Source organism: Salmo salar, chromosome 28 (genome assembly GCF_965601325.2).
Source record: "Salmo salar chromosome 28, fSalSal1, whole genome shotgun sequence".
Taxonomy (NCBI): Eukaryota; Metazoa; Chordata; class Actinopteri; order Salmoniformes; family Salmonidae; genus Salmo; species Salmo salar.
Window position 1 is genome coordinate 35308341 of NC_138318.1, and position 22361 is coordinate 35330701.

The 22361-nt window shown below is 41.2% G+C and overlaps 1 protein-coding gene across 1 annotated transcript in view; it reads left to right on the forward strand.

Moving 5' to 3' along the window:
• Positions 1 to 22361, forward strand: part of LOC106589883 (vinculin) — a 66775-nt gene that overhangs the window by 26416 nt on the left and 17998 nt on the right. The window contains exons 3-8 of the mRNA XM_014180295.3: positions 3400 to 3550; positions 4973 to 5081; positions 5743 to 5865; positions 6188 to 6348; positions 19536 to 19626; positions 20259 to 20406. Of these exons, the coding sequence (XP_014035770.1) occupies positions 3400 to 3550; positions 4973 to 5081; positions 5743 to 5865; positions 6188 to 6348; positions 19536 to 19626; positions 20259 to 20406 (783 nt within the window). The remainder of the gene's footprint in view (positions 1 to 3399; positions 3551 to 4972; positions 5082 to 5742; positions 5866 to 6187; positions 6349 to 19535; positions 19627 to 20258; positions 20407 to 22361) is intronic.

Genomic DNA, 22361 nt, shown 5'->3' on the forward strand with positions numbered 1-22361 from the left:
TAGTCCCTCTCGCTCTAGTCCCTCTCGCTCTAGTCCCTCTCGCTCTAGTCCCTCTCGCTCTCTCGTCTGTCTCTCTCGCTCTCTCGTCTGTCTCTCTCTCTCTCTCGTCTGTTTCTCTCGCGCTCTAGTCTGCCTCTCTCTAGTCTCTCTCGCTCTCTCTCTCTCCCTCTCTCTCTCTCGTCTGTTTCTCTCTCTCTCTCGTCTGTTTCTCTCGCTCTCTCGTCTGTCTCTCTCGCTCTCTCGTCTGTCTCTCTCGCTCTCTCGTCTGTTTCTCTCTCTCTCTCTCTAGTCTCTCTCTCTCTCTGTGTGTGTGTTGGGGCGCTGGCTGCTGCTGTGGGAGGGCGCTGCCTCCTAGGCTTCTATTTGTCCAGGGAGGGACTCCTCACTAAAGGAGGAAGCAGGAAGGAACAGTGGTAGGTTTCTATTTGGTCTTCTTCATAGACAGCTGCTCTTGGTTAACCTCAACCCAAGCCCCAAGTGAGAAGTATTCAAATTGTATTTCCAGTCATTTTCTTTGGACATATGGATTCAATCTATATCACATGTTCTCATTATAAACAGTAGTGTTACAATAAGTCCCTGAATGAATGAATCAAGAGGGCCATTTCATTTTCTCTTCCTACTCCACTGGAGCTATCAATAATCTCCACCAAGCCCAGCCGCTTGGCTGGGACTCTGCCATCCATTCTTAGCTGATACACACTCAACCTTGTCAGTTCAGCTCAGTAGAACCCAGTAATACAGTTGGGGGTCACGCGACACCAACAAGGTCATGGATGTAAAGCAATTGGCAGGCGTCGGTCATAGAGGTCACGGAGGCGCCCTGAATGCATTTGGCTCCTTGAAGTCACGTTGTCGTCATCCATCAGATACACATGCTGGAATGTGTGTGTGCTTCACTATAATTAGCGTGTGCTTAGGTCCTGTAATGTAACATGACTGTGTAGTCTGGTGTACTGCACTCTGCTGAAGGACACTGCTGGCTGCACTAACATATACATGCCATTATACATGCCATTATACATGCCATTATACATGCCATTATACATGACATTATACATGACGTTATACATGCCATTCAGCAGATGCTTTTATCCAAAGTGACTTACAGTTGAGTGCATATATTAATATGTGACCCCAGTGGGAATTGAACACACGACCCTGGCATTGCTAACAGCACTACAAAGCTGTTTTAATATGCACATACATTACCAGTTACCAGAGGCTTCAAGAGACCAGCGACCGGTCTGCCTTAGCCATCGTGGAAAGTCAAACTGAGCTTGTGTGGCCCTGCCTGCACACCCAGTGCCTTGTCTTCCAGCACCGTGGACAAAAACGGATTCTACCAGTTCCCCCTTAAACAGAGAAGAAGAGTGTTTGTCCCACAGGCTTTAGTAGGAAGTCAGGATTCTGTGGGATTTGGAACGTGTGTAGTATCTTTGGTATTGTAGATACAGTGAGAGATGATCAGTGATGTTATATTGTAGATATAGTGAGAGATGATCAGGGGTGTTATATTGTAGATATAGTGAGAGATGATCAGGGGTGTTATATTGTAGATATAGTGAGAGATGATCAGGGGTGTTGTTGTATTGTAGATATAGTGAGAGATGATCAGGGGTGTTGTTGTATTGTAGATATAGTGAGAGATGATCAGTGATGTTATATTGTAGATATAGTGAGAGATGATCAGAGATGTTATATTGTAGATATAGTGAGAGATCATCAGTGATGTTATATTGTAGATATAGTGAGAGATGATCAGGGGTGTTATATTGAAGATGTAGTGAGAGATGATCAGGGGTGTTGTTATATTGTAGATGTAGTGAGAGATGATCAGGGGTGTTGTTATATTGTAGATATAGTGAGAGATGATCAGGGGTGTTATATTGTAGATATAGTGAGAGATGATCAGAGATGTTATATTGTAGATGTAGTGAGAGATGATCAGGGGTGTTGTATTGTAGATATAGTGAGAGATGATCAGGGGTGTTGTTGTATTGTAGATATAGTGAGAGATGATCAGAGATGTTATATTGTAGATGTAGTGAGAGATGATCAGGGGTGTTGTATTGTAGATATAGTGAGAGATGATCAGTGATGTTATATTGTAGATATAGTGAGAGATGATCAGGGGTGTTATATTGTAGATATAGTGAGAGATGATCAATGATGTTGTTATATTGTAGATATAGTGAGAGATGATCAGGGGTGTTATATTGTAGATATAGTGAGAGATGTTGTAGATAGATATAGTGAGAGATGATCAGAGATGTTATATTGTAGATATAGTGAGAGATTATCAGGGGTGTTGTTGTATTGTAGATATAGTGAGAGATGATCAGAGATGTTATATTGTAGATATAGTGAGAGATTATCAGAGATGTAGATGTAGTGAGAGATGATCAGAGATGTAGATATAGTGAGAGATGATCAGAGATGTTCTAGATATGGTGAGAGATGAACAGGGATGTTCTAGATATGGTGAGAGATGAACAGGGATGTTCTAGATATGGTGAGAGATGATCAGGGATGTTCTAGATATGGTGAGAGATGAACAGGGATGTTCTAGATATGGTGAAAGATGAACAGGGATGTCTTGTTCTAGATATGGTGAGAGATGATCAGGGATGTCTTGTTCTAGATATAGTGAGAGATGATCAGGGATGTCTTGTTCTAGATATGGTGAGAGATGATCAGGGATGTCTTGTTCTAGATATAGTGAGAGATGATCAGGGATGTCTTGTTCTAGATATAGTGAGAGAGGATCAGGGATGTCTTGTTCTAGATATAGTGAGAGATGATCAGGGTTGTTGTATTGTAGATATAGTGAGAGATGATCAGAGATGTTATAGTATAGATGGTGAGAGAATAATAAAAGCCTCTCTTATTTGCAATGGGCTTCATCTGCTTGCCTTGCAGTATATGATGGCAGGCAGTATAGTGATTTACAATGGGAGAAAGTCCATTTTTGCTGTGTGTTTCAAACATGAAATAAAGGGATGTTTTCTTTGTTGTCAGGTGGGCAGTAATTTTCCATCTCGACACACTGCAGCTGGACAGTATAGACACTTATATCCATGATCATGTTCAACAACAGGAAATGAGCTGAAACCAGGCTTGATGCCCAACTGGGTCTTAGAGACCTGTTGCTGATCATTAGCATCAGTTAGCTAACGCCTTTTTTATTTTGACATTTTTATTTAACCTTTATTTAACTAGGCAAGTCAGTTAAGAACAAATTCTTATTTACAATGACGGCCTACACCGGCCAAACCCTGGACACTGGGCCAATTGTGCTCCGCCGTATGGGAGCTCCCAGTCACTGCCGGTTGTAATACAGCCTTAATGAGCTATGTAACGTTATTGTTTTCCATTGTTCCTCTTTCCCTCTCTCAGGGTGGAGACTGCATGCACCAAGCTAGTGCAGGCTGCGTCCATGTTGAAAGCAGACCCTTACTCCGTCCCTGCTCGAGATTACCTCATCGACGGCTCCCGTGGAATCCTCTCTGGCACCTCTGACCTTCTGCTCACCTTTGACGAGGCTGAGGTACCGTGGAGTACTGGAGAGTACAGTAGAGCACAACACCATATGTTCTGGAAGGAGTTTCATCTCACCCTCAAACTGAACGTCTTGTAAACGACATTAATTACACACAGGCATAACCCTCCTCCCTCAAAACAAATGTGTCTTACAACACAGCACATCTCAGCAGGCTAGAGGTAGTTCCTTAAACCAGGCAGCCGTACCATTACCCCCATCAATCAGCCTCCATACATCACCCTGGGCTCAGGGACACTAAAACAGTACACGGTTTAGAGACGGGCGGCCGGGCTCAGGGACAGTAAAACAGTACACGGTTTAGAGACGGGCGGCCGGGCTCAGGGACAGTAAAACGGTACACGGTTTAGAGACGGGCGGCCGGGCTCAGGGACAGTAAAACGGTACACGGTTTAGAGACGGGCGGCCGGGCTCAGGGACAGTAAAACGGTACACGGTTTAGAGACGGGCGGCCGGGCTCAGGGACAGTAAAACGGTACACGGTTTAGAGACGGGCGGCCGGGCTCAGGGACAGTAAAACGGTACACGGTTTAGAGACGGGCGGCCGGGCTCAGGGACAGTAAAACGGTACACGGTTTAGAGACGGGCGGCCGGGCTCAGGGACAGTAAAACGGTACACGGTTTAGAGACGGGCGGCCGGGCTCAGGGACAGTGAAACGGTACACGGTTTAGAGACGGGCGGCCGGGCTCAGGGACAGTAAAACAGTACACGGTTTAGAGACAGGCGGCCAGGGGCTTCGTCCCAAATGGTGACTTTTTCCCTATTTAGTCCACTGTGTATAGGGAATAGGGTGCAAATCTGGATACAACCAGGGAAATAGTTTATACAGCAGCACTGGGATTGGGACAGGAGAGAAGCACAGTAACAACACACATGCAGCTGGTCAGGAGCTAACAGAGCACGAATGTCAGTGGCACAGCATTATTATCAGGCCTCATTAACTAGACAAGCTACTGTACCGATAGTGGGGCTTATTCAACCTTCTATTTATCTCCTCCAGTTGAGCTCCCATGACCTCTTTTTACAAGGGAAGGCTTGTTATTTCCTTATGGTGGTTATGTAATAATACATTAGCATAATCACTACAAAATAATCACTTTCAGCAGTAATTCAGACCTCAAACTGAAAATGGTTTTAGACTGAACAATACATGTAGCATGGATTAGGGTATAATGAATTTATTTCAACTGACTGATTCCCTTATGAACTGTAACTCAGTAAAATCATTGAAATCGGTACATGTTGCATTTTTATATTTTTGTTCGGTATAGATTGAGGCAAAAGGTATCTACAAAACACTAAAAGATACAGATATGACTTCAAATCAGATTTCCAAATCTAGTTTCCAGTAAGAAGCTAGCGCAGTATAGATTACTGATCCCATTTCGTTTTCTTTTGATCAATTGCAGGTTCGTAAAATCATCCGAGTGTGCAAAGGTATCCTGGAGTACCTGACCGTGGCAGAGGTGGTGGAATCGATGGAGGATCTGATCACGTACACCAAGAACCTGGGACCTGGTCAGACTCTTTAAACTTCATTTAACACCATAGTCATTTAGCAGACGCTCTTATCTAGAGTCACTTCCATTAGTGCATTCATCATAAGGTAGACGGGTGAGACAACTACATATCACAGTCATAACCACACGGTTACCTTGGCTACTGAGATGACTAGAATAATACAATGCATATAAACTGTGTGGTTCCAGCCCTGAATGCTGATTGGCTGACAGCCGTGGTATATCAGACCGTATACCATGGGTATGACAAAACATTTTGTATTACTGCTCTAATTACGTTGGTAACCAGTTTATAATAGCAACAAGGCACCTCGAGGGTTTGTGGTATATGGCCAATATACCACGGCTAAGGGCTGTATCCAGGCACTCGTGCATAAGAACAGCCCTTAGCCGTGGTATATTGTCCATATACTACACACCCTCGTGCCTTATTGCTTAAATAACCAATAATATTTGACGTTTAGCTGACACTTTTATCCGAAGTGATTACATTGAATGCATAAATGTTTCTATTGGTAGCCCCAGTGCAAAATGCTGTGTTGACGTCATGAATTGAGGAAATATTTCATGTTCTCTGCATGGATGGCCTGTTGTCAGGAAGTGGAAATGACTTGAGAGAAACGTCTCATGTAAACTGGTGTGCGGTTGTTCCTGTCCAGGGATGACGAAGATGGCCAAGATGATTGACGAGAGACAGCAGGAGCTCACCCACCAAGAACACCGTGTGATGCTAGTGAAGTCTATGAACACGGTCAAAGAGTTGCTGCCTGTCCTCATCTCAGGTGACTACTTCCTTCTCCTCTAGCTCTTCTGTTCTCTCTTCTCTCTAAAGATCATTCGTATTATTTATGACAGTACAGAGGAAATGTAGAGGGGTAGATGGACAGGAAAGGTTGAGATGGGGGCTAGAACCCCCCCCCCCCCCCCCGTTGTCAGTGGGGAATATAGTCCAGAGCCAGCATCTTTACCACTAGTTAGATTCTGACACAGGACCGTTTCTCTAACAGAATAATACTGGATCTTCACAGTTATCTATACATCTAACAAGTCTGTAACAACAAATCCCTTTTACTGGTGATCACTTTTGTTGTGTTCTTACTACAGGTATCAAGATCTTTGTGACTACCAAGACGTCCGGCAGCCAGGGAGTAGAAGAGTCTCTGAAGAACAGGAACTTTACCTTTGAGAAGATGAGCGCTGAGATCAACGAGATCATCAGGGTGCTGCAGCTCACTTCCTGGGACGAAGACGCCTGGGCCAATAAGGTACGGAGCTAGCTAGAACCACACCCCCCAGGGTTGTCTTTGGCCGGTATAGGGAGAGGTTTCCCCTAGATGCTGAGCTTGGGTCAGTTTTGCAACATTAACGGTTAATGTTAGGATTGGAGGGAAGATGCTGATATTGGGTCAGTTTTGCAACATTAACGGTTAATGTTAGGATTGGAGGGAAGATGCTGATATTGGGTCAGTTTTGCAACATTAACGGTTAATGTTAGGATTGGAGGGAAGATGCTGATATTGGATCTGTACCTGAGGCAGCTCGTCTTTGCTTCTCTCTCTCTCTCTCTCTCTCTCTCTCTCAATCGCTCTCGCTCTCTCGCACACACCTCGGCCTCGAGAGCTGCTCGTCTCAGACAAGGAAGAGGGTAAATGTTTTGACCAATCACTCCTCATTAGGCCAGTACTTCTACAGCTAAAGAAAGCTGTTTTTGGGGGGTTCTGGATCTGTATTGCGAGTCACAGCCCATGGCTTGGTCTGCTCAACACCCACATGCACTGTACACCGTGCGCTCACATACACATAAACACTCCCAGAATGCTGCGGGAGAAGAGCGCACAACAGCCTGGACAGGTTTTAGTGCGATGGCAGTTTACTTTTCAGTATTAGTGAAACGACTCCAGTTTCTTTTGGAAGATCCCATGTTGAGCTGGCACATTGTCTGAAATGGTTATTTGAACATTAACCCACAGACACGGTGTCCTCATTTCCTTTTAAGCTGGTAGGGTCTCTCTCTCTCTCTGTCTCTCTCTCTGTTATATTTACCTCCTCTCTCTGTCTCTCTGTTTCTGTTATATTTACCTCCTCTCTCTGTCTCTCTGTTTCTGTTATATTTACATCCTCTCTCTGTCTCTCTGTTTCTGTTATATTTACCTCCTCTCTCTGTCTCTCTGTTTCTGTTATATTTACCTCCTCTCTCTCTGTCTCTCTCTCTGTTATATTTACCTCCTCTCTCTCTGTCTCTCTGTTTCTGTTATATTTACCTCCTCTCTCTGTCTCTCTGTCTCTGTTATATTTACATCCTCTCTCTGTCTCTCTGTTTCTGTTATATTTACCTCCTCTCTCTCTCTCTCTCTCTCTCTGTTTCTGTTATATTTACCTCCTCTCTCTCTCTCTCTCTCTGTTTCTGTTATATTTACCTCCTCTCTCTCTCTCTCTCTCTGTTTCTGTTATATTTACCTCCTCTCTGTCTCTCTGTTTCTGTTATATTTACCTCCTCTCTCTGTCTCTCTGTTATATTTACCTCCTCTCTCTGTCTCTCTGTTATATTTACCTCCTCTCTCTGTCTCTCTGTTTCTGTTATATTTACATCTTCTCTCTGTCTCTCTGTTTCTGTTATATTTACCTCCTCTCTCTCTGTTTCTGTTATATTTACATCCTCTCTCTCTGTCTCTCTGTTTCTGTTATATTATCTCCTCTCTCTCTGTCTCTCTGTTTCTGTTATATTTACCTCCTCTCTCTCTCTGTTTCTGTTATATTTACCTCCTCTCTCTCTGTCTCTCTGTTTCTGTTATATTTACCTCCTCTCTCTCTGTCTCTCTGTTTCTGTTATATTTACCTCCTCTCTCTCTGTCTCTCTGTTTCTGTTATATTTACCTCCTCTCTCTGTCTCTCTGTTTCTGTTATATTTACATCCTCTCTCTCTGTCTCTCTGTTTCTGTTATATTTACATCCTCTCTCTGTTTCTGTTATATTTACCTCCTCTCTCTCTCTCTGTCTCTCTGTTATATTTACCTCCTCTCTCTCTCTCTCTGTTTCTGTTATATTTACATCCTCTCTCTCTCTGTTTCTGTTATATTGACATCCTCTCTCTCTCTGTTTCTGTTATATTGACATCCTCTCTCTCTCTGTTTCTGTTATATTGACCTCCTCTCTCTCTGTCTCTCTGTTTCTGTTATATTTACCTCCTCTCTCTCTCTCTGTTTCTGTTATATTTACCTCCTCTCTCTGTCTCTCTGTTTCTGTTATATTTACCTCCTCTCTCTGTCTCTCTGTTTCTGTTATATTTACCTCCTCTCTCGTCTCTCTGTTTCTGTTATATTTACCTCCTCTCTCTCTGTCTCTCTGTTTCTGTTATATTTACCTCTCTCTCTGTCTCTCTGTTTCTGTTATATTTACATCCTCTCTCTCTGTCTCTCTGTTTCTGTTATATTTACATCCTCTCTCTCTGTCTCTCTGTTTCTGTTATATTTACCTCCTCTCTCTGTCTCTCTGTTTCTGTTATATTTACCTCCTCTCTCTCTCTCTCTCTCTGTTTCTGTTATATTTACCTCCTCTCTCTCTCTCTCTCTCTGTTTCTGTTATATTTACCTCCTCTCTGTCTCTCTGTTTCTGTTATATTTACCTCCTCTCTCTCTGTTTCTGTTATATTTACATCCTCTCTCTCTGTCTCTCTGTTTCTGTTATATTTACCTCCTCTCTCTCTGTCTCTCTGTTTCTGTTATATTTACCTCCTCTCTCTGTTTCTGTTATATTTACCTCCTCTCTCTCTGTCTCTCTGTTTCTGTTATATTTACCTCCTCTCTCTGTTTCTGTTATATTTACCTCCTCTCTCTGTCTCTCTGTTTCTGTTATATTTACCTCCTCTCTCTGTCTCTCTGTTTCTGTTATATTTACCTCCTCTCTCTGTCTCTCTGTTTCTGTTATATTTACCTCCTCTCTCTGTCTCTCTGTTTCTGTTATATTTACCTCCTCTCTCTGTTTCTGTTATATTTACCTCCTCTCTCTCTGTTTCTGTTATATTTACCTCCTCTCTCTCTGTCTCTCTGTTTCTGTTATATTTACCTCCTCTCTCTGTCTCTCTGTTTCTGTTATATTTACCTCCTCTCTCTCTGTCTCTCTGTTTCTGTTATATTTACCTCCTCTCTCTCTCTCTCTCTCTGTTTCTGTTATATTTACATCCTCTCTCTCTGTCTCTCTGTTTCTGTTATATTTACATCCTCTCTCTCTGTCTCTCTGTTTCTGTTACATTTACATCCTCTCTCTCTGTCTCTGTTATATTTACCTCCTCTCTCTGTCTCTCTGTCTCTGTTATATTTACCTCCTCTCTCTGTCTCTCTGTTTCTGTTATATTTACCTCCTCTCTCTCTGTCTCTCTGTTTCTGTTATATTTACCTCCTCTCTCTCTGTCTCTCTGTTTCTGTTATATTTACCTCCTCTCTCTGTCTCTCTGTTTCTGTTATATTTACATCCTCTCTCTCTGTCTCTCTGTTTCTGTTATATTTACATCCTCTCTCTGTCTCTCTGTTATATTTACCTCCTCTCTCTCTCTCTGTCTCTCTGTTATATTTACCTCCTCTCTCTCTCTCTCTGTTTCTGTTATATTTACATCCTCTCTCTCTCTGTTTCTGTTATATTGACATCCTCTCTCTCTCTGTTTCTGTTATATTGACATCCTCTCTCTCTCTGTTTCTGTTATATTGACATCCTCTCTCTCTCTGTTTCTGTTATATTTACCTCCTCTCTCTCTGTCTCTCTGTTTCTGTTATATTTACCTCCTCTCTCTCTCTCTGTTTCTGTTATATTTACCTCCTCTCTCTCTCTCTGTTTCTGTTATATTTACCTCCTCTCTCTCTCTCTGTTTCTGTTATATTTACCTCCTCTCTCTGTCTCTCTGTTTCTGTTATATTTACCTCCTCTCTCTGTCTCTCTGTTTCTGTTATATTTACCTCCTCTCTCTGTCTCTCTGTTTCTGTTATATTTACATCCTCTCTCTCTGTCTCTCTGTTTCTGTTATATTTACATCCTCTCTCTCTGTCTCTCTGTTTCTGTTATATTTACCTCCTCTCTCTGTCTCTCTGTTTCTGTTATATTTACCTCCTCTCTCTCTCTCTCTCTCTGTTTCTGTTATATTTACCTCCTCTCTCTCTCTCTCTCTCTGTTTCTGTTATATTTACCTCCTCTCTGTCTCTCTGTTTCTGTTATATTTACCTCCTCTCTCTCTGTTTCTGTTATATTTACATCCTCTCTCTCTGTCTCTCTGTTTCTGTTATATTTACCTCCTCTCTCTCTGTCTCTCTGTTTCTGTTATATTTACCTCCTCTCTCTGTTTCTGTTATATTTACCTCCTCTCTCTCTGTCTCTCTGTTTCTGTTATATTTACCTCCTCTCTCTGTTTCTGTTATATTTACCTCCTCTCTCTGTCTCTCTGTTTCTGTTATATTTACCTCCTCTCTCTGTCTCTCTGTTTCTGTTATATTTACCTCCTCTCTCTGTCTCTCTGTTTCTGTTATATTTACCTCCTCTCTCTGTTTCTGTTATATTTACCTCCTCTCTCTGTTTCTGTTATATTTACCTCCTCTCTCTCTGTTTCTGTTATATTTACCTCCTCTCTCTCTGTCTCTCTGTTTCTGTTATATTTACCTCCTCTCTCTCTGTCTCTCTGTTTCTGTTATATTTACCTCCTCTCTCTCTCTCTCTCTCTGTTTCTGTTATATTTACATCCTCTCTCTCTGTCTCTCTGTTTCTGTTATATTTACATCCTCTCTCTCTGTCTCTCTGTTTCTGTTACATTTACATCCTCTCTCTCTGTCTCTGTTATATTTACCTCCTCTCTCTGTCTCTCTGTCTCTGTTATATTTACCTCCTCTCTCTGTCTCTCTGTTTCTGTTATATTTACCTCCTCTCTCTGTCTCTCTGTTTCTGTTATATTTACCTCCTCTCTCTCTGTCTCTCTGTTTCTGTTATATTTACCTCCTCTCTCTCTGTCTCTCTGTTTCTGTTATATTTACATCCTCTCTCTCTGTCTCTCTGTTTCTGTTATATTTACATCCTCTCTCTGTCTCTCTGTTATATTTACCTCCTCTCTCTCTCTCTGTCTCTCTGTTATATTTACCTCCTCTCTCTCTCTCTCTGTTTCTGTTATATTTACATCCTCTCTCTCTCTGTTTCTGTTATATTGACATCCTCTCTCTCTCTGTTTCTGTTATATTGACATCCTCTCTCTCTCTGTTTCTGTTATATTGACATCCTCTCTCTCTCTGTTTCTGTTATATTTACCTCCTCTCTCTCTGTCTCTCTGTTTCTGTTATATTTACCTCCTCTCTCTCTCTCTGTTTCTGTTATATTTACCTCCTCTCTCTCTCTCTGTTTCTGTTATATTTACCTCCTCTCTCTGTCTCTCTGTTTCTGTTATATTTACCTCCTCTCTCTGTCTCTCTGTTTCTGTTATATTTACCTCCCTCTCTGTCTCTCTGTTTCTGTTATATTTACCTCCTCTCTGTCTCTCTGTTTCTGTTATATTTACCTCCTCTCTCTGTCTCTCTGTTTCTGTTATATTTACCTCCTCTCTCTCTGTCTCTCTGTTTCTGTTATATTTACCTCTCTCTCTGTCTCTCTGTTTCTGTTATATTTACATCCTCTCTCTCTGTCTCTCTGTTTCTGTTATATTTACATCCTCTCTCTCTGTCTCTCTGTTTCTGTTATATTTACCTCCTCTCTCTGTCTCTCTGTTTCTGTTATATTTACCTCCTCTCTCTCTCTCTCTCTCTGTTTCTGTTATATTTACCTCCTCTCTGTCTCTCTGTTTCTGTTATATTTACCTCCTCTCTCTCTGTTTCTGTTATATTTACATCCTCTCTCTCTGTCTCTCTGTTTCTGTTATATTTACCTCCTCTCTCTCTGTCTCTCTGTTTCTGTTATATTTACCTCCTCTCTCTGTTTCTGTTATATTTACCTCCTCTCTCTCTGTCTCTCTGTTTCTGTTATATTTACCTCCTCTCTCTGTTTCTGTTATATTTACCTCCTCTCTCTGTCTCTCTGTTTCTGTTATATTTACCTCCTCTCTCTCTGTTTCTGTTATATTTACCTCCTCTCTCTCTGTTTCTGTTATATTTACCTCCTCTCTCTCTGTTTCTGTTATATTTACCTCCTCTCTCTGTCTCTCTGTTTCTGTTATATTTACCTCCTCTCTCTCTGTCTCTCTGTTTCTGTTATATTTACCTCCTCTCTCTCTCTCTCTCTCTGTTTCTGTTATATTTACATCCTCTCTCTCTGTCTCTCTGTTTCTGTTATATTTACATCCTCTCTCTCTGTCTCTCTGTTTCTGTTACATTTACATCCTCTCTCTCTGTCTCTGTTATATTTACCTCCTCTCTCTGTCTCTCTGTCTCTGTTATATTTACCTCCTCTCTCTGTCTCTCTGTTTCTGTTATATTTACACCTCCTCTCTCTGTTTCTGTTATATTTACCTCCTCTCTCTCTCTCTGTTTCTGTTATATTTACCTCCTCTCTCTCTGTCTCTCTGTTTCTGTTATATTTACCTCCTCTCTCTCTCTCTCTCTCTCTCTGTTTCTTTTATATTTACCTCCTCTCTCTCTGTTTCTGTTATATTTACCTCCTCTCTCTGTTTCTGTTATATTTACCTCCTCTCTCTCTCTCTCTCTCTCTCTGTTTCTTTTATATTTACCTCCTCTCTCTCTGTTTCTGTTATATTTACCTCCTCTCTCTGTTTCTGTTATATTTACCTCCTCTCTCTGTTTCTGTTATATTTACCTCCTCTCTCTGTCTCTCTGTCTCTGTTATATTTACATCCTCTCTCTGTCTCTCTGTTTCTGTTATATTTACCTCCTCTCTCTGTCTCTCTGTTTCTGTTATATTTACCTCCTCTCTCTCTGTTTCTGTTATATTTACCTCCTCTCTCTGTCTCTCTGTTTCTGTTATATTTACCTCCTCTCTCTCTGTTTCTGTTATATTTACCTCCTCTCTCTCTGTCTCTCTCTCTGTTATATTTACCTCCTCTCTCTCTGTCTCTCTGTTTCTGTTATATTTACCTCCTCTCTCTGTCTCTCTGTTTCTGTTATATTTACATCCTCTCTCTCTGTTTCTGTTATATTTACCTCCTCTCTCTCTGTCTCTCTGTTTCTGTTATTTACCTCCTCTCTCTGTCTCTCTGTTTCTGTTATATTTACCTCCTCTCTTTCTGTCTCTCTGTTTCTGTTATATTTACCTCCTCTCTCTCTCTCTCTCTGTTTCTGTTATATTTACATCCTCTCTCTCTCTCTGTTTCTGTTATATTTACCTCCTCTCTCTGTCTCTCTGTTTCTGTTATATTTACATCCTCTCTCTCTCTGTTTCTGTTATATTGATATCCTCTCTCTCTCTGTTTCTGTTATATTTACCTCCTCTCTCTCTGTCTCTCTCTCTGTTATATTTACCTCCTCTCTCTCTCTCTCTCTGTTTCTGTTATATTTACATCCTCTCTGTCTCTCTGTTTCTGTTATATTTACATCCTCTCTGTCTCTCTGTTTCTGTTATATTTACCTCCTCTGTCTCTCTGTTTCTGTTATATTTACCTCCTCTCTCTGTCTCTCTGTTTCTGTTATATTTACCTCCTCTCTCTGTCTCTCTGTTTCTGTTATATTTACATCCTCTCTGTCTCTCTGTTTCTGTTATATTTACCTCCTCTCTGTCTCTCTCTGTTATATTTACCTCCTCTCTGTCTCTCTCTGTTTCTGTTATATTTACCTCCTCTCTGTCTCTCTGTTTCTGTTATATTTACCTCCTCTCTCTGTCTCTCTGTCTCTGTTATATTTACCTCCTCTCTGTCTCTCTCTGTTTCTGTTATATTTACCTCCTCTCTGTCTCTCTGTTTCTGTTATATTTACCTCCTCTCTCTCTCTCTGTTTCTGTTATATTTACCTCCTCTCTCTGTCTCTCTGTTTCTGTTATATTTACATCCTCTCTGTCTCTCTCTGTTATATTTACCTCCTCTCTGTCTCTCTCTGTTTCTGTTATATTTACCTCCTCTCTCTCTCTCTCTGTTTCTGTTATATTTACCTCCTCTCTCTCTCTCTCTGTTTCTGTTATATTTACCTCCTCTCTCTCTGTTTCTGTTATATTTACCTCCTCTCTCTGTCTCTCTGTTTCTGTTATATTTACCTCCTCTCTCTCTGTCTCTCTGTTTTATTTACCTCCTCTCTCTCTGTCTCTCTGTTATATTTACCTCTCTCTCTGTCTCTCTGTTTCATTTACCTCCTCTCTCTCTGTCTCTCTGTTATATTTACCTCCTCTCTCTCTGTCTCTCTGTTATATTTACCTCCTCTCTCTCTGTCTCTCTGTTATATTTACCTCCTCTCTCTCTGTCTCTCTGTTATATTTACCTCCTCTCTCTCTGTCTCTCTGTTATATTTACCTCCTCTCTCTCTGTCTCTCTGTTATATTTACCTCCTCTCTCTCTGTCTCTCTGTTATATTTACCTCCTCTCTCTCTGTCTCTCTGTTATATTTACCTCCTCTCTCTCTGTCTCTCTGTTATATTTACCTCCTCTCTCTCTGTCTCTCTGTTATATTTACCTCCTCTCTCTCTGTCTCTCTGTTATATTTACCTCCTCTCTCTCTGTCTCTCTGTTATATTTACCTCCTCTCTCTCTGTCTCTGTTATATTTACCTCCTCTCTCTCTGTCTCTCTCTCTCTCTCTGTTATATTTACCTCCTGTCTCTCTCTCTCTCTCTGTTATATTTACATTCTCTCTGTCTCTCTCTCTGTTTATATTTACCTCCTCTCTCTCTCTCCTTTCTCTCTGTTAGATACCTGTTCAGTGAAAACTCCTTAAACTCTTCCTGCTTAGCATGCTCAGTCTCCAACTGCTGGATTTCTGTCCCCCGTCACCCCGCTCTCCCCTGTCCCCCGCTCTCCCCTGTCCCCCGCTCTCCCCTGTACCCCGCTCTCCCCTATGATGTACTTCCTCTTTACTAGTCTTCTTATTATTTGTCCCCTGGTATGTCTGGTTAAACATTTGTAAATGTTTTGTTCTTCCTTTCTTTTGACCATCCTCCCCCCCTGTAGAAGGTAAGCCTACATCTTTCGACCCCTACCTACCTTGTTGTGTGGTTGTGCATTCAGCAGCAGCATGTCTGCTAGCTCTCTCTCTCTCTGTGTTGATGATGATGATGATGATGATGATGATGATGACGACAGTCTTGTTCCATGAGGTTGTCCATGTGTTTTTGTGTAGTAGATCAGTGCTGTAGTAACTCTAGGAATGCTACTCTATTAGATGCACTAGCTAGGTGAGTGATATTAACATCATGCAATTACATATTTGGGGAAAATGTGCAGCAAGTTCTGAAAATGTATTTATTTTACTTTAACAATAATGTTTTTCTTTAATATTTAGTTATTTCAGGTTTGACATAACATACCATAAACAGCTGATCTGAGTGGTGTTCTCCTGTATTATAGGTGTTGGTAATAGGATGTTGTTCTCATCCTGTATTATAGATGTTGGTAATAGGATGTTGTTCTCATCCTGTATTATAGGTGTTGGTAATAGGATGTTGTTCTCATCCTGTATTATAGGTGTTGGTAATAGGATGTTGTTCTCATCCTGTATTATAGGTGTTGGTAATAGGATGTTGTTCTCATCCTGTATTATAGGTGTTGGTAATAGGATGTTGTTCTCATCCTGTATTATAGAGTGCTCTCGGGTAATAGGATGTTGTTCTCATCCTGTATTATAGATGTTGGTAATAGGATGTTGTTCTCATCCTGTATTATAGGTGTTGGTAATAGGATGTTGTTCTCATCCTGTATTATAGGTGTTGGTAATAGGATGTTGTTCTCATCCTGTATTATAGGTGTTGGTAATAGGATGTTGTTCTCATCCTGTATTATAGGTGTTGGTAATAGGATGTTGTTCTCATCCTGTATTATAGGTGTTGGTAATAGGATGTTGTTCTCATCCTGTATTATAGGTGTTGGTAATAGGATGTTGTTCTCATCCTGTATTATAGATGTTGGTAATAGGATGTTGTTCTCATCCTGTATTATAGGTGTTGGTAATAGGATGTTGTTCTCATCCTGTATTATAGATCTTGGTAATAGGATGTTGTTCTCATCCTGTATTATAGGTGTTGGTAATAGGATGTTGTTCTCATCCTGTATTATAGGTGTTGGTAATAGGATGTTGTTCTCATCCTGTATTATAGATCTTGGTAATAGGATGTTGTTCTCATCCTGTATTATAGATCTTGGTAATAGGATGTTGTTCTCATCCTGTATTATAGATGTTGGTAATAGGATGTTGTTCTCATCCTGTATTATAGATCTTGGTAATAGGATGTTGTTCTCATCCTGTATTATAGATGTTGGTAATAGGATGTTGTTCTCATCCTGTATTATAGATGTTGGTAATAGGATGTTGTTCTCATCCTGTATTATAGGTGTTGGTAATAGGATGTTGTTCTCATCCTGTATTATAGGTGTTGGTAATAGGATGTTGTTCTCATCCTGTATTATAGGTGTTGGTAATAGGATGTTGTTCTCATCCTGTATTATAGGTGTTGGTAATAGGATGTTGTTCTCATCCTGTATTATAGGTGTTGGTAATAGGATGTTGTTCTCATCCTGTATTATAGGTGTTGGTAATAGGATGTTGTTCTCATCCTGTATTATAGGTGTTGGTAATAGGATGTTGTTCTCATCCTGTATTATAGGTGTTGGTAATAGGATGTTGTTCTCATCCTGTATTATAGATGTTGGTAATAGGATGTTGTTCTCATCCTGTATTATAGATCTTGGTAATAGGATGTTGTTCTCATCCTGTATTATAGGTGTTGGTAATAGGATGTTGTTCTCATCCTGTATTATAGGTGTTGGTAATAGGATGTTGTTCTCATCCTGTATTATAGATGTTGGTAATAGGATGTTGTTCTCATCCTGTATTATAGGTGTTGGTAATAGGATGTTGTTCTCATCCTGTATTATAGATGTTGGTAATAGGATGTTGTTCTCATCCTGTATTATAGATGTTGGTAATAGGATGTTGTTCTCATCCTGTATTATAGATGTTGGTAATAGGATGTTGTTCTCATCCTGTATTATAGGTGTTGGTAATAGGATGTTGTTCTCATCCTGTATTATAGGTGTTGGTAATAGGATGTTGTTCTCATCCTGTATTATAGGTGTTGGTAATAGGATGTTGTTCTCATCCTGTATTATAGGTGTTGGTAATAGGATGTTGTTCTCATCCTGTATTATAGGTGTTGGTAATAGGATGTTGTTCTCATCCTGTATTATAGGTGTTGGTAATAGGATGTTGTTCTCATCCTGTATTATAGGTGTTGGTAATAGGATGTTGTTCTCATCCTGTATTATAGGTGTTGGTAATAGGATGTTGTTCTCATCCTGTATTATAGGTGTTGGTAATAGGATGTTGTTTAAGTGTTTTATTGATCCAGAGTACTGCTGAGTCATGTGCTATTGATTTCTCTCTCCTCTCGGTCATATTGCTTTCCAGTAAGATCAGGGGCCAGTTTCCAGAATACAGGTTAAGCCTATTCCTGTACTTAAAAGTACTTACAAAGGATATTCTCCATTGAGCATGCTTCTTAGTCCAGGCTTATTCTGGGCTTATCCAGTGTCCGGGAAACTGGTCCCAGAGGCAGTGCGAATGAATCATGTTCTCTACAGTCGTAGTGTATACATTTCACAATAGATTTTTACGCATGGGAGAAAGGCACTCAAATTTTAAGTGGTCAAAATAATTGAGTGATTCCAGGACTGAGATATTGTCAGTGTGTAAAAAAACAGTGGTTGTTTGCTCACAGATCTAACTAGGTTCCATATATACTCTGTCCTCTCACCTTATGTGATCCTCAAACCTAATAATCATCAACGCATAAGCCCTTCACTGGATAGATGGAGTTTACTGTTACAGAGTGTGTCTTCTTGTGTTTTTAAAAGCATTGGTTACTGCTTTCTGTCCCCACCTCTCAAACCACCTGCCCACTTCTCAGCCTGGCTTCATCACTTGAAAAAGTAAACCTTGTTATGTGTCCCAAATGGCACCTTATTTCCTTTGTTGTGCACTACTCCTGGCTGGGTCCTCGTTGAAAGTAGTGCACTATATAGGGAACAGGGTTTCATTTGGGACTTGACTTCCCACTCCTGTTCACTTCCAGGCCGATAGGAAATTACTGTGTGTTGGTGCTAAGTTCAACTTTGACTTTGCTCAATCTTCCGTTTTAATACTGTGGATGGATAGGCTGGTCATCATTGTCATCCTTTTCTCTGACAAAAAAAACTTTAGAAAGGAGGAATAATCTTGGAGGTTTATTATTTTTACAGAACATGCAAACCATGAGTCCTCCCTTTGTTTAGTTCCAGTTATTACTTCAGTGATGTAGAATGTGGACATGCAGAATGGAATAGATCTTTTCTTGTCCCCAAAGGACAAAGGCTTTAAACTCACATGACTAGTAGCAGGTAGAACCATCACTTGTCTACCTGGATAGATGTCCTTCATGGTGTAAAAAGTCAAACTGTGTAAAGCCATTCAAATGCTAGTGTCCTTGTATATCCTATCATGCAAACTCATGGAAAACCATCTCCCTGTGTCTCTCACTCTACCACATGTTGTGTATAACAGCTCTGTCCCAACACTTGGCTGATGAATAGACTCATTGTCAAGCCGTCTCTTGACTTGGATGTATTTGATGTATTTCCATCCCTTCCAGATTGAGACACAATGGGACAGTCACAGTAGATGGGCTTTTTATGATGTGAAACAACACCCCTATTGACATTGAGTTCCAAATTACACACTATTCACTATATAGTGCACTACTTCTAACAAGAACCTGTAGGGCACTGGTCAAAAGTAGTGCACTATGTACAGTAGGGAATAGGGTGCCATTTGGAACTCACATAAGACTGTGGAAAGTGATTTGATTTTAAAACAGCATGTGCGTTTTTTAAAGTTGTGTGTTGCTAACTGCCAGAGGTTAATGAATAACAGCAATGCTGTACATCTGAGGTACAGATACTATCTTGTGTGTGTGTGTGTGTGCTGTAATGGTGCTGATCATGGGGGATGTCATGTCTTTGCCGTATCTAGCTTCATGTGTTCATCTGTGTGAATGCTGAGCTCATGTTCATCAGTCATCATCACATTAATGAATTCCCCAAGCAGGAAAATACTAGCATGAGATTTACAGACATGCCATTACCTACAGAATGGTTACCTTTAGAAAGGAATCATCATTAGGCAAATCATTGCCTCAGTTTTAGACACAATTAATTGTATATGACAATCCCTGTATATGCCGTAGTACAAAGTCCAAATGTGCCTAATTTCAGTCTTTTTTAAAAATATGTTTTTGGGGGAGGTTCTAGACTGAAAGTGATTAGTTATTCATCCATGTTGTCTCCTCTGACCCTGTTGTTGACCCTAAAGGATACAGAGGCCATGAAGAGAGCTCTGACGCTCATCGACTCTAAGATGACCCAGGCCAAGAGCTGGCTGAGGGACCCCGACGCCCGACCAGGTAACATGTCCTCCCAATCGCTCAATATACCAGGGTTCTCCTCGGGGACCCCCAGACATTTCACTATTTTCATGTAGCCCTGAACTAGCTCACCCGATTTCAAGTAAAGTGCTTGATGATTAGTTAACTATCTGAATCAGGTAGTTCTGGAATAGTTTGAATACAGGAAACAGCTGGGGTCAGGGAACCCGAGAAGAGGTTTGAAAACCCCGGCATTTGGGAACACCGTAGAAAAATGAAAATCTATGAAAAACAAAACAATGGCGAACGTGCATAAAGACGTCAGAATTCAGATATGACTTCTTTGTTTTAGCCACTGAGTTTTGAAACTACGGCGCGCGACATGGTTCAATGTGCCAATAAATCAGCACAATCTACTTTTTGAAGCTAAAATTGGGATCATGTATATACTGTGCTAATGACCATATAAAATTAGGAATTTATGGTAAGTACGTGTGGGGCCGCCATCTTTATACACCACTGCTATTGTTTTTATTGGAGTCAAAGTAGTCGCTCCGTGTTTCAGTCCGTTTTTCTTCTGTTTGGTGCCAATTGAACAGGACTCAGTGGTCCTTTTTGTCTTTGTGTTTGTAACATTTTGTGTTCTGTGCTCAATGTGTCCTGGTGATCAGGGGATGCTGGAGAACAGGCCATCCGTCAGATCCTGGATGAGGCTGGGAAGGTGGGAGAGCTGTGTGCTGGGAAGGAGCGGAGGGATATCCTGGCCACATCCAAAACCCTGGGGCAAATCACTGACCAGGTTTCTGAGATGAGGGCAAGGTATAGTACATAGAAAATAATAAAAATATATGCCGTTTAGCTGACGCTTTTAACCAAAGTGGCTTACAGTCATGCCTGCAAACATTTTATGTATGGGTGGACCCGGGATTCGAACCCATAAAATGCTGATGCTCCAGATACTCAACTTGTCTAAAGAAGGCCAGTTTTATTGCTTCTTTAATCAGGACAAGTTTTCAGCTGTGCTAACATAATCACAAAAGGGTTTTCTAATGATCAGTTAGCCTTTTAAAATGATAAACTTGGATTAGCTAACAAAACGTACCATTGGAACACAGGAGTGATGGTTGCTGATAATGGGCCTCTGTACACCTATGTAGATATTCCATAAAAAAATCTGCCATTTCCAGCTGCAATAGTCATTTACAACATTAACAATGTCTACACTGTATTTCTGATCAATGTGATGTTATTTTACTGGACAAAAAAATAGCTTCTCTTTCAAAAACAAGGACGTTTCTAAGTGACCCCAAACTTTTGAACGGTTGTGTATAGAATGGGAATGGAATCAATTCAACGTTCTGACAATGGCAGGGATTCGGTGGGGAATAAGTAGGGATTCGGTGGGGAATAAGTAGGGATTCGGTGGGGAATAAGTAGGGATTCGGTGGGGAATAAGTAGGGATTCGGTGGGGAATAAGTAGGGATTCGGTGGGGAATAAGTAGGGATTCGGTGGGGAATAAGTAGGGATTCGGTGGGGAATAAGTAGGGATTCGGTGGGGAATAAGTAGGGATTCGGTGGGGAATAAGCAGGGATTCGGTGGGGATTCCGTAGGGAAATAAGCAGGGAATAAACAGGGATTCCGTAGGGGAATAAGCAGGGAATAAACAGGGAAAAAGCTCGGATTCGGTAGGGAATAAACAGGGAAAAAGCTCGGATTCGGTAGGGAATAAACAGGGAAAAAGCTCGGATTCGGTAGGGAATAAACAGGGAAAAAGCTCGGATTCGGTAGGGAATAAACAGGGAAAAAGCTCGGATTCGGTAGGGAATAAACAGGGAAAAAGCTCGGATTCGGTAGGGAATAAACAGGGAAAAAGCTCGGATTCGGTAGGGAATAAACAGGGAAAAAGCTCGGATTCGGTAGGGAATAAACAGGGAAAAAGCTCGGATTCGGTAGGGAATAAACAGGGAAAAAGCTCGGATTCGGTAGGGAATAAACAGGGAAAAAGCTCGGATTCGGTAGGGAATAAACAGGGAAAAAGCTCGGATTCGGTAGGGAATAAACAGGGAAAAAGCTCGGATTCGGTAGGGAATAAACAGGGAAAAAGCTCGGATTCGGTAGGGAATAAACAGGGAAAAAGCTCGGATTCGGTAGGGAATAAACAGGGAAAAAGCTCGGATTCGGTAGGGAATAAACAGGGAAAAAGCTCGGATTCGGTAGGGAATAAACAGGGAAAAAGCTCGGATTCGGTAGGGAATAAACAGGGAAAAAGCAGGGCTTCGGTAGGGAATAAACAGGGAAAAAGCTCGGATTCGGTAGGGAATAAACAGGGAAAAAGCAGGGCTTCGGTAGGGAATAAACAGGGAATAAGCAAGGATTCGGTAGGGAATAAACAGGGAAAAAGCTCGGATTCGGTAGGGAATAAACAGGGAATAAGCAAGGATTCGGTAGGGAGTGAACAGGGAAAAAGCTCGGATTCGGTAGGGAATAAACAGGGAATAAGCTCGGATTCGGTAGGGAATAAACAGGGAAAAAGCTCGGATTCGGTAGGGAATAAACAGGGAATAAACAAGGATTCGGTAGGGAATAAACAGGGAAAAAGCTCGGATTCGGTAGGGAATAAGCAAGGATTCGGTAGGGAGTGAACAGGGATTCGGTAGGGAATAAACAGGGAATAAACAAGGATTCGGTAGGGAATAAACAAGGAATAAGCAGGGATTCGGTAGGGAATAAGCAAGGATTCGGTAGGGAGTGAACAGGGATTCCAACCATGC